This window comes from Cimex lectularius, unplaced genomic scaffold, assembly GCF_000648675.2.
Source record: "Cimex lectularius strain Harlan isolate CLEC.00 unplaced genomic scaffold, Clec_2.1 scaffold68, whole genome shotgun sequence".
NCBI classification, from domain to species: domain Eukaryota; kingdom Metazoa; phylum Arthropoda; class Insecta; order Hemiptera; family Cimicidae; genus Cimex; species Cimex lectularius.
In genome coordinates this window covers 1,669,653-1,681,973 of record NW_019392732.1, presented here as the reverse complement: position 1 = coordinate 1,681,973, position 12,321 = coordinate 1,669,653, and the positions used below count along the sequence as shown (strand labels likewise).

Genomic DNA, 12,321 nt, shown 5'->3' with positions numbered 1-12,321 from the left:
GAGTACAAATTTTATATAACTTATTTCAATGTCAAATTGTAGCTTATTTCAATAAAATATGACGAATAGTAAATCGAATCCAACTGGCAGATAACTCATTTCAATAACAAATGTAACATTAAATTGAATCCAACTGCTAAGTAACTTATTTAAATATGAAAATGTAGCACTAAAATGAATCCAACTGTTAGGCAACTTAGTTCAATGATAGTTTAGTATTAATTAGAATACAACCTTCGATAAATTTTTTTTATATATGAAAGTGTAGCATTAAATTGAATCCAACGTATTCAAATGGAAATATACAGTAGTAAAGAACCTGTAAATAATTTATTTATATTTAAATTTAATGTATTTTAAATTGAATCTAATAGGTAATATTCACATGCAAATTTGAAAAACCAACCGATAAGTAACTTATTTCTATACTCAAGCGCAATAATAAATCGAACCAAAGTTATAGGTATCTTATATCAGTACCAGATTTGATTATTTTTAAATTGAATTCGTCTCATTCTCACCCAAATTTGAAATATTTCAAATAGGACTAAAGCATTAAGTAGCTTATTCAAGCCCTGTCGCACTTGATTTCTATTTAAATTCAACATTTCATTTAAATATGACGTATTTCAAATTGAAACCAATCACATGCAACTTTTTCCAATGCAAATATGGCGTGTTTTTGTTCGAATCTAAGAAAACTACTACGAAATTGATTCAAATGTAACGTCATATTAATTGTAATTCTAAATCATGTAGTTGAGTGGTTGATACAGGTAATCCTATACCGTTCATAATGTACCAATCAATTTATATTTAAACGGTGTTATAGGGAAAAAAAGACTTCGATCTGGTTTGACACTCAACATTTACGACAAAATTTCAAGCAAAAAAAAAGAGAAGGTGAAAACAACGATGGCGTTATGTATCACATATAACTGCAATGTTAACAATAGTTTTGCCTAATAAATATAATGTTTGGTATATTGTCAATTTAATGAGTTTGAAAGAAGTTAAACATTAAATCAAACAATTGTTTGGGAAGATTATGTCGATTTTCGCTTATGAATAGTTAAATATAAATCCATATGTTGGGACATAGTAATGCGATAAATTGAATTTGTTTTGAAATTGAATTTCATTTGTGATGAAGTCCAGTTGTTCAGTTGTGTGTTCGGAGGAATAAGTTGAAATCGGTTGGAATGTTAAATTTGTCTTGAATTGAAAAGCGGTTTAGAATACAGTTTGGTTATATACATAAGTTTGGCTTAGATTACGTTCACTTTACCGTTGTCAGTCTAATATATGAGATGAATTGAGTAAGTTAAAATAATTGGATATGAAGACAGTTTGGAATCCTGAGACGAAGTTGACGCTTGTGTTGTGGTGTAAATGGTGTCATATATGTACATTATGCGATAAAAGTGATAATAATAAAAAAAATTATGGATGTACGGAATTCCGGCGACGGAGGGAGTTTTCACCGCAACTTTGTCCGCAGTCGACGGGTCGGAAGAGTGAAGAGGACGACGCGGCGGCGGTTTTGGAAGAAGACGGCGAGCGCCGAAGCCGGTTTCGCCGCAAAGGAAACTGCAGTCACCGAGGAAGAGTTAAAATGAGAATTGGTGGGTGGTGGCCGGCGTGTTGGATCGATGGGCTCGTCGACTTGGTGGGGGATCGGACAGATAGCGTTGGGCGGTAGGTTCCCATTCTGGATCAGTTCGATAAAATCCCCACTACATTCAGTCTAGCGCCGGCCGTCTCTAAAGAAAGTACGTGAGGCCTCAGCTCTTACCTTTTAGTAAATTGTCCTTCTCTTAGTGTGTAGTTCGCTCTCCCCTCGAGTTTTCGACTCTTTCTTCTTCGCTCTATCTCACTCGTCTCTCTCTGTCTGCCGCTCCAGTCACAGTGTATCAGTGTGCGATGATGGAGTCACAGGGACAAGAGGTCGTAGCAGGGCCGACGGAAGTACCCAACGATCCAGGGTGAGTGATTTTATATAAGGAGCGCCTCGGGGGCGGCGTACCGTTCCCACGGGGGGAAGACGGCCTGCGGGCGGGATAGACGCTCTCGGCCCGTTCAGGGTCAAGGCCGTCCTGTATATTTGTATTTCTCGTTTGGCGGGGCCGGGCATGCCCTCTTCCTCCGCCGACGGACGTACGACACCCGTCCCTTCGCCAAATCAACCGGACCGAAGTCGTCCGTCACCCGCGGGCCCGGAGTCGTGCCCGACGGCGTGATGTGGGCGTCTCTGGCGGTGGCGCGCCGTCTCACCGCCGGCGGCCCATCCGCTCACGTGCACTTTTGTTTACAAATTTCAGAATTGACCTCGGCCATTTTGAATTTCCCTCTTGCGCTGGAGAAATTATGGCCGCCGTGAGGCGCTGATTCGCCGGAGGACTTACGAAACCCTTTGACGACACGATGATGTAACACTCTTCGGCATAATGGCATCGATTGACACGGCGGACCCTCGTGATAACGGGGTCGTTCAGGCCGTGTCCGTCGTCCTCTTTCTGCGGGCGAACGATAACACGCACCGCGGCCTCGGATTTGAATGGAACGACACGGGGTGTTAATGGGCCGATGTCGAGGATCGTAGGGAAACGTGGCTCGGGGCCAGATCAGAAATAAACATCAAACCATCCGGAGATGACCGGTGACCTGTGTTACTGGAGGGCCGTCGCGGAAAAGTCACGTGGATCGGCAGACCGCACGAGCGACTTCTCTGACGAAGGTCCGTCTACGGTCAGTACTAGGCGGCCGGCTAATTGAACTGCATGGTGTCGACGGACCGTAGAGAAGCACCAGGCTGCAAGTTACAACGTTTTTAAGATCGGTTCTTAAATGACCTCAGAAGAATCATTATCAACAAATATACGAAAATAGCAACATTGGTCGAAGCAATTGGTGATAATGTCTTTTAAAATTACCAAACAGATTTATTCAATTGTTCAATTCAGTCATTGTACTGCAAATAAGTTTTGATTTTAAGTAATTTGTAGAGCAGTATTGCATCTTTTTCACCCAGCCGTCATTAACTATAAGGAGCATGTTGTCTTAAAATATACATTAACATAAAATAGTTTAGGGGAAAAATTACGCTTAATTATTGATAACTTATAGTCTTCATGCTGTAATTATATCCGATAACATTTTATTTTCTAAATGGTTTATTCTATTATGTTGTTTATGCGTTTTATTCTTGATTTTTATTAAATTTACAGTGTTAAACGTAACTTGAGTTCTGTTAAATATACCGATTTAAGATTTTGTTTATGAACTATGACAAATAGCTTGGTGCCAGCTCGAAAGGCGACCTCCGAATTAGAAGAATATCGTTAGAGTCGAAGATTGATAATGACAACGTGACAAATTGTATATGTTTATTATCATGCCAGCATGATTTATGATCGATTCTGTCATTTAAAATGTATTTGGCACGCGGGTAATCGAAGTGGGATTTAAAAAGAAAAAATTTTACACTTTTTTTTTTTAACCGTTATCATAAACGCGCCATAAAACACATATTATTTATTAGTTTTTAAACTCTCTTATCGAATGTCAGTTTCCAATAACAGATGTAAGAACGCGACGTAGCCGTTTTGCAATAACAACAATTTTTGATTCACGTCCGGTAAATCATTTTTTTCAATGACAATGAGGATTGAGATGTAAAACATTACAGCACGGTTGTTCACGTGGTAATGTTACCTCGTAGCGATAATTAACGACCAAATGACAACTAGACCTCAAACCCGAAAAATTATGCTAAAATATGCAAAAGTTTTTTTTTCTATGACATTTGTTTTACAGGTTTTTAAACCAAACCGAATTCGTATTTTAAAATTTTCTAGGTTTTTTTTTCAAATTTAAATTTAATTTTATATCCTCCTAATTTTTTATTGCAAGTAAAGGAAAGGTTTTTAAATTAGAAAAGCATCACAATGTTTGAATGTAATGTTTTAAAAGTTTTTTTGTGATGAATATTGTGAAGCTCTTATCAGGCTAAGTGTTATGCAGTGCGAGGATTAAAATTGTGAGTGATTGAAATAAGGAAATCAACGCGGTTACGTAAAATAACGCAATTTTTATTGTTTATCTATAATGATCCAATTCCAACTGTAATTCCGCGCAAGACATACGACAAGCAAAAATGACAACGGCAGGCGGTGAAAAGGGGGGTAAAAAAATGAGGAAAACTTACTTTATTTTTTCCCTTCTTACTTTGTTTCCGACCATGAGGATGGAATACAAATATGGGCATCCCTAAGGATGAATCATGAATAGCGCCGCTGAGGGACCAATTGGTCTTTATTATTTTTTGTAACGCCACTCCGTTGCATTTATTTAACTGGGAGTATAAAATAAATTCGTCAGAGGAGATGTCTTTCGTTAATTAACGACTTAACTGTGATTTCGTTTGTCATTTTTGCCGAGAGACGTGATTAAAATGTCTTCAATGAAGCGGTGGAAAAATAAGCGAAGCGTATTATTGTGTTTATTAGGATGAAAGATATCCGTCACAGTGTTATGAAATTGTTTGTTTCGCTTTCAATTTGTCGCTGAAGCGCAAATTTACTAGGGCCCTCATTAAAGAATTTACTGTCGATGGATCTTGCAAAAGTTTAAAATTTCTGTTATCAAATAAAATTTGAAAGTTATGCATCATTCATGCACATACATCTTGGACAATCCCTGTCCATTTTGTATTAATCGACTTAATAGATTTAAACATTGGGTTTTTCAGCGAAGACATTGATGTGTGGAATGCCTCGAGTGGAAGAGCGAGAAGATTGTGAAAAATGAAAATAGTTAATTTTTTATTTATTGACTCAACGACCTCGTCTCAAGAAAATGATGGATCACTACTGCATACATTCGTACTCAGTTTATTTATTAAGCCTTCTGTTTAAAAGAACAGTTGGAACGATTAAAAGACGGTCTCACCACCCCGACCTTCATCAGACTCTGAAACAAGGACGGTCACGAAAGACAAAGGCAGACGTCCACGGAATAAGTCGACCATTGTACAAAACCAACTAGACAAGGATGATCACAAGCAATCAACCTTCTCCTAAATTGACCATAAGTAATCTAGCCACAAAAATAAAACTTGACTCTTCGTCACACTCAAGAAATAATTTTATTTTAAACAACATCGAATCTGTCGATAGAAACAACACAAGTGTTTAATCTTTCTAAAAAGATACTTATAGTTAATTTGTACACGAGTATATTGTCACAAAACATCATGAAAATTGAGTTTATTTTGACAGAAATTACATAGTTTAGTCGAAAATGACCCGAGAATTTAATATCTCTTTACATAAAGCGAGAGCTTGTCTAAGATAATATAAAAATAGAATTCATTTAGATATATAATAAGTAGTTTTTCCTAAACCTTGGTAAACAGAATAACATTATAAAATAGGTCAATCGTTTTCTCTAAAATAACTTGACATAACATTAATCTTTACCAAAAACATAAATGGCGACACCATTGATTGGTTCGAAAATGGCATGAAATACGTAAATAGAGCGTCTAAAATAATTTGTAAATAATTGTAATAATAAATATTTGTATGGCTTTTGCAAAAATGTAGTGTGAATCTAAACATCGTGAAAATAGCACAGACTTCTGTGCGAGTTATCTTGAATCTTGGATTTAAAAAGTCAAATAAATATAGTTGTATAAGGAAAATTTTGAAAATTGCAAAAAACAAATATTTTTAGCCAGAACAACTTGAGAATAAGATTTATCGTGATCAACTACACATACGCTTTTATCTTTAACAACTTGACAATTGGATCGATCTTGACCTACAAGAAATAGTTTTGTTCAGAACAACATGGTAATTGGATCTGTATTGACAAAAAATAGTTTAGTAATCCATCAAGCCTTGACAAAAGTTACTCCATTTTATCAAAAACTAAACAAATAAAAAACTGCGAAGAAAAACTTGGAACTAACTACCTTGACAAACGACAAATATTTTTAAACAGAACAACATGAAAATTAGATCTATATTAGTAAGTAACACATGGCTTAGTCTTGAAGAACTAGACAATGGATCTATACTGGCAATAAACACACATCTTTGTCCAAAACAATTTCAAAATGGAATCAACATTGGGGACATGGTTTTGTGCAAAACATAATTTGATCTATATTGCGAAAGAACCCATAGTTTTGTCCAAAACTATACATGTGTACTATCATGACAAAAAACGCGTAGTTTTGTGCAGAACAACTTGATAACTTGTAGGAGGCCGCAACTGTAAGATCCATCCTGTAAGGTCCTGGGTTCGAAAGACACCGGTACCTCGAGGGTTCGTATAACCTTGTAGTTGAAATTCCCTAATAAATAAAATTTATCGTGACCAACTACAAATATTTTTGTCCAGAACAACTTGAAAATTGGATAAAATTTGATAAACAACAAATAGTTTTGGGTACAACAACTTGACAATCGGATTTATCCGATACGGATAGTTTTGTCCGAAACAACTTGAAAATTGGCTCTATATTGGCAAAAATCACTTAGTTTTGTCTAATACAACTTGCAAATAGTGTATATTTGGTACACAAAACTTAGATTGTCTAATGTTCTAAACTATATTGGCGATGAACCCGCAGTGCTTTTACAGGACAACATGAATATTCTGTTTATTTTGACAAAAATTAAATTGTGTCATCGAAATACACTTTTATTATTATTATTTTTCATACACAACAAAAGCTACTCAATATCGATAACACATCTCATCCAACAGGATATGGAGACATCGCAGAACCAGTTTGAACGAACGGAAACGTCTTGTCTACTAGGCAATTATACAGCAGACCTCAATAAGAAATATCACGAAGAAATAAAATGATTAAACGAAAGTGAAATCGAACTATTCCCCCTCAAAAAAAAACAACAACCCTTTAGTCTTACCTGAAACATACTTAAATCATTTATCCTTCCACTTCCAGTATATAAATGAATGTAATGGGTATACAAAAAAATAATTTTGCTTGTTTAATAAAAATCTTCATCCTGACGATCTGAAAGACGTGCTTCAAACGGGGTGAGATTCAAAAACCAGTCAATCATTGAAGATTTATTCGCACGTAATCGTTTCCACCGAGCCGAGGGCGTTAATTTTCGATGTGATTGATTCGAAAACTCGCACAATTAAATTTTTTTTCATAATAATTTCTTTACTGTAATTCTAGTGTCTAGTAGGTATTAAAAAAATAAAAAATAAATAATTAACTGAGACTGTTAACATTTCTCTTACTCAATCAGAGCCGGAACATTCCTGCATTCTACAAATAGCGGCTTATGTTGTGCAACGTCTATTTCGAAACATGTAAAATATATATATATATATAAATTATTTGTTACAGGAATATAAGCTATTTGATTAATAAAATAGCCTATATAAAACTGCGGATTGTAAAAGTAGATTTATAAAAGAAAAGCTTTCTCCTGATTTTTTTTGTCGGCACTGATCAATATGCAATCTAAAATAAAACAAATAAGTGGTTGACAGGATACGTAGGCCCGATAAGGCTTCTCGCAATGGTTAAGAACTGGAAGCCTTTGGACAGTCCTATCTCGCTTATGTGATTAAAAAGAATATCCAATATGAGTTCCAACAAGGAAACTTGTTTGATTGTAAGGAAGCCTTTAACATAAACGCATATTTCTATTTTGGCGGGTTTGAACTTTAGTCAAAAAAGCAAACTAAAACAATGTGGGGTTTCTTCTCTTTGTTCAATACTTGCAATACTCGTAGTGTACAATTAACTAATTTTATTACTTGCCAAGGAACTTTCACGGTATGCTATAAGACCCCAAAAACATTCTGATACATATGAGATTTGTCTACAGGATCTCCATGCCGCAATATTTTGAAATTTGGTCTGCAGTCTACTGTTTAGAACCCTGTTAAAATCCTAAGTTCCCACATGTTTTCTTAAATTCTGCAAGTTTTCTTGGATTTCTTGAGCTCTATTCCAGCGAGAAACTGGAGAGAATGAAGTCCAGTTCACTCAACAACTGGAACTAGCCTGTTTTTTTTATAACTTATTTAGTCTGTAGTGCTGAGTGTTTAATCAAGAATCATGTTGAAATCCTTTTTCTACAAGGTTTATGATTATAAGGGGTTTCTGGGGTTCCTTTCCAGTGAGAAACTGACGAAAAGTGAAGGCCAGTCCTGTAGCGCTGGGTATTTAATTAAGAATTATGTCAAAATCTTGTTTCTGTAAGATTTCGGAAATTTTGCAAGCTTTCTTTGTTTCCATGTATATAGTTCAGTGAGAAAAAGGAGAGAAGTGAAGACCAGTTCAGTCACTCCAGTTTTTCATTGCATTTCATTCATTCGTTATTTGGTTTGTAGAGTCCTGTCAAGAATCCTGTTGGAATTCTTTTTTTTTACAAAGTTTATGAGGTTGTATAATGATTTCTTGGGTTATTTGTTTCCAGTTCAGTGAGAAACTGGAGAGAAGTGAGGTCCAGTTCATATAAGTCGATTTTTACATCGCTTATTTAATCTTTTGTATCCTGTCAAAATCCTATTGAAATTGTGTTTCCTCAAGGTTTTATTTTTGGATTCCTTGTGTCCAGTACAGTGAGAAAATACAGAAAAGTGTGAAAAAAATCAGTTTTAATTTGAAAAACAAAATTTCTCTACAATTTAAAACTTCTCGAAAGTTATTTTTATAGTTTAGGGCACAGTTTTAACTCGGGCCTACCAAAGTAAAATAATTAAAAAACCCCACCAAGTTAATTAATAACATACATGCAAAATTGTTCGGATTTTTCCTTGTTCCTTGTATCTTCGAACTGCAAATAAGCAGTGCTGACGAACAAGGACCCAACACTAATTTATCGTAACTGCCCACGTCTGCTCCCCCCCCCGTGACAGGACGTCATTTTGCGCTTATCAACTTGAATTAAGCGCTCGTGACTTAACTGACAAAAAAGGAAGTCCTTCATTCGGCTGTTATTGTAAATTCGAGAAACACATTAAAACATAAAAAAAAGAAATCCTAGTTGATCATGGAACTTTACTTTTATATATTAAAATAAAATCATTAGGAGCAAAAAATGTTTTTCCGGTTATTTATCATCATCCCATGCAATAATATAAATACGTATTTCATTTTATTCATTTTATTGGCAAATTTTTCTTTTTTGAGACAATTTTTAAAATGTACAATGTTGTGAAGGTTGAAACCAATGTAGTTTTTTGAAGACTTTGTTTAATTTACACCTTTATAACTTAATAAAAAAAGTTTATACCTTGAATTACTTAGAGTGCTTTACAAAGTGCTCGAACAAAACAACATAAAAAAGAGAAACAATACATCACACAAAAGCTTTTCTCCGTGAAAAAAGGCCAGTGAATAAACGTTTCGGATAAAGTTTTAAAGCTCGCCAGCTTTGATGTTTGATTCCGCCTCCGTCGTTCAGGATACAATTATTAAAATGCGTATTAATCAACTTGTAATAATTAAAATATATTATTTCTTATTTGTTCACAACAACGGATGAATATTCATTTTCCCGAGACTAATAATTATACAGTTTCCTAACAAAATATATTTGAATATTGAACCTGTTAAGACAAACTACATAATTTACTCCAAAATTGATTTGGAGAGATATTACAAAGTTTACATCACAACGACTTAAACATGCAATATTTCGTGACCAATATTACATAGATTCGTTAGAAAAGGGTTGAAAATTGAATCTATCTGGACTAACATTACATATATATTAACATATTTATTACTAACATTACATATCAATATATTTGTCCAAAACGACTCGAATATATATATATTGCTCATATTGCGTGTGAGCAGAATGAAGGCAGACCAACCCAAGGAGGAATGGGAAGTGGGAATTGTTAGTTTATCAAACATACATTATCCAGAATAGTTTGAAAATCTGAAAATTACATCTATTTTAGCAATCCACAAATAGTTTTAAAATCTGAACGAATTGAAAAATGAACCTATTTTAACCAAAAACAGATCGATCCAAAATATTGTGAAAGTTGAAGTAGTATTGAGAAATGTTACATTGTTTTATCCAAAACGAATTGAAAATATTACCTACCTGGACCAACAGCAGATAGATCCAAAATAATTTGAAAATGGAAGAAGTATTGAAAAACGTACATTTTTATATAAAAACGAATCCATCTTGACCGAGAACAGGTAGACCCAAAATAATTTGAAAACTGAAACGATGTTGACAAACATGATATAATTTTAACCAAAACTAATTGAAAGTAGAACATATTTGGACTAAAAACAGATAGATCCAAAATAATCAAAAAATTGAAGTAGTAATGACAAACCTTACTTAGTGTTATCCAAAACGAATTAAAAATATAACTCATCTTGACCAACAACAGATAGATCCAAAATAATAAAAAAATTGAAGCAGTATTGGGAAACAGGTTCATCCAAAACGAATAGAAAATAGAACTTATCTTGACAAAATGCTCTTATTTCCTCCAGAGTAATTTAAAGATTCCAGTCTTGTTAGACAGTAATTTTCCACTGTTATCTTATTCTAGGGTTGATGTATTATCACTATTGAAACTAGAATATATCTTGCCCAACAAAATGTAGTTAACCATAATTATAGTTAAATGTAGCCAATAACTTTCAATTAATTAAGGTTTTTAGTTGAGATAAAAAAGTCAGTGTTACGAGTGGGATTCGAACCTACGACCTTCGGCTATATATGACGCTACTCTACCACTTGAGATATCGAGAATTCGATTAATTGAACAAAAAATTGATTAATTAATTGAAAGATATTAATTGGTCAAGCGGATCACGAAAACTAGTAAATTTAATAAGTTAAAATGAAGTATACTTCACTAAAGCTCACCGTGGCCATTTCATTTGTCGCCGAGAATCAAATAGATTACACGACATTTGAAAAATGGCAAAAAGGAGGAAAAATTCAAACGGTGGGGTTGAGATGGGAAGTTGGTGTCCTAGTGGATCGAAGTCACGATAGCTCAAGTGGAAGAGTAGCGGCATATCTAGCCGAAGGTCTTGGGTTCGAATCCCACTCGTGACACTGACATTTTTATCTCAACTACAAACCTTAATTAATTGAAAGATATTTATTGGTCAAGCGGACCACGAAAACTAGTGAATTTAAGTAGTCAATATCTTGACATTTCGATTCATGTAGGCAGCAACCTACAGTTTTTTCAAAAACGACTTTAAAATAGAATCTATATTTGACAAATCAGATATGGTTTGGCCAAAATAATTTGAAAATTCTATCAGCTTTGACAAATGTTATGTGGTTTTCTCCAAAACGGCTTGAAAATATTTTCTATCCTGACCATCAACATTTTACCTGGTAACACCGAAACATTAATTTAAGATGGAGTTTTCTCACATCATTCGTGACAAAAATTACTTGTTTGGTGAAAAAAGAAATTGCAAATTTGTTCTTTCTTGCATAGCACCTTTTGATTAGCCATAGAGAGACACGATTAATAAACTAGTACATAAATCCATTGTGTATGATGCCGTACGCGTCTGGCAGGAGTTCTATGATCGGATACGAATAAAATTTTACTTGTTATTTAATTGAAGGGTTTAATGAATTAAAGAAAGAAGTCAGTTACTGTGAAAAGTCTTGTGATTACTAAAGGGTGGACTTAAATCCAAACTTAATCCGCGTCCTGGAAGTAGTTCCATTAATTTAAGAGAATGAGAAACGCTGGAGAAGACGACGGAATACCGTTTGTCACCAGCAGGCCTCGCTGACGACCGGCAGCAAAATGGGAAAAGGGGGCCGACAATGGAAAGAGGGCCGGCCGGGAACGCTCTGGGTCATCGATTTGTGGAGGAACTCGCAAGATTTAGAGTTTGCGGAGTTACGAGTCCGCACACCATTCTCCCCCCGGCTTAATTCCTCTTAACATATTTACTCCCCGTCCCTCCAGGCCGAGGATCCTGGGGATAATTGCGTTTCGTATTCCTATTATTGCAACTGACCCGGGCCCCGTTTTATGTTTTGCATTAATTAATTGCGGTTATGAGTTTTGTAATGCGAGCCCGGAAGGAGAAATGACGCATTCTGGCCTAATGCACGAGCGTACTCCTTTACCATTAACTAACAGTAATTATACATTTTGCCGATCCCGTATCACAGGAACTAAAAGGTTAATTCGAAATTATTCAAAAAACCGTTTGGGTGGAGGAACTATCTCAAATGATAAAAGATGAATCCTCTTTCTTTTTTCCCACATGGATTACCGTGTTATTTATAAGCCAAC

The 12,321-nt window shown here is 35.1% G+C and overlaps 1 protein-coding gene across 16 annotated transcripts in view; it reads left to right on the top strand.

Moving 5' to 3' along the window:
- Window positions 1-1,727: 1,727 nt before the first annotated feature.
- LOC106661379 (RNA-binding protein Musashi homolog Rbp6) overlaps window positions 1,728-12,321 on the top strand; it is an 892,072-nt gene continuing 881,478 nt past the window's right edge. For 11 of the 16 annotated variants that reach the window (XR_001339703.2, XR_002910290.1, XR_002910298.1 and 8 more), the window contains exon 1: window positions 1,728-1,985. Coding sequence is in view for 6 of the 16 variants with exons in the window: in XM_024226885.1 (XP_024082653.1) it covers window positions 1,924-1,985 (62 nt within the window). In the remaining 10 variants the exon portion in view is untranslated. The remainder of the gene's footprint in view (window positions 1,986-12,321) is intronic. The other 5 variants (XR_002910297.1, XR_002910296.1, XM_024226887.1 and 2 more) reach the window with 1 other exon arrangement.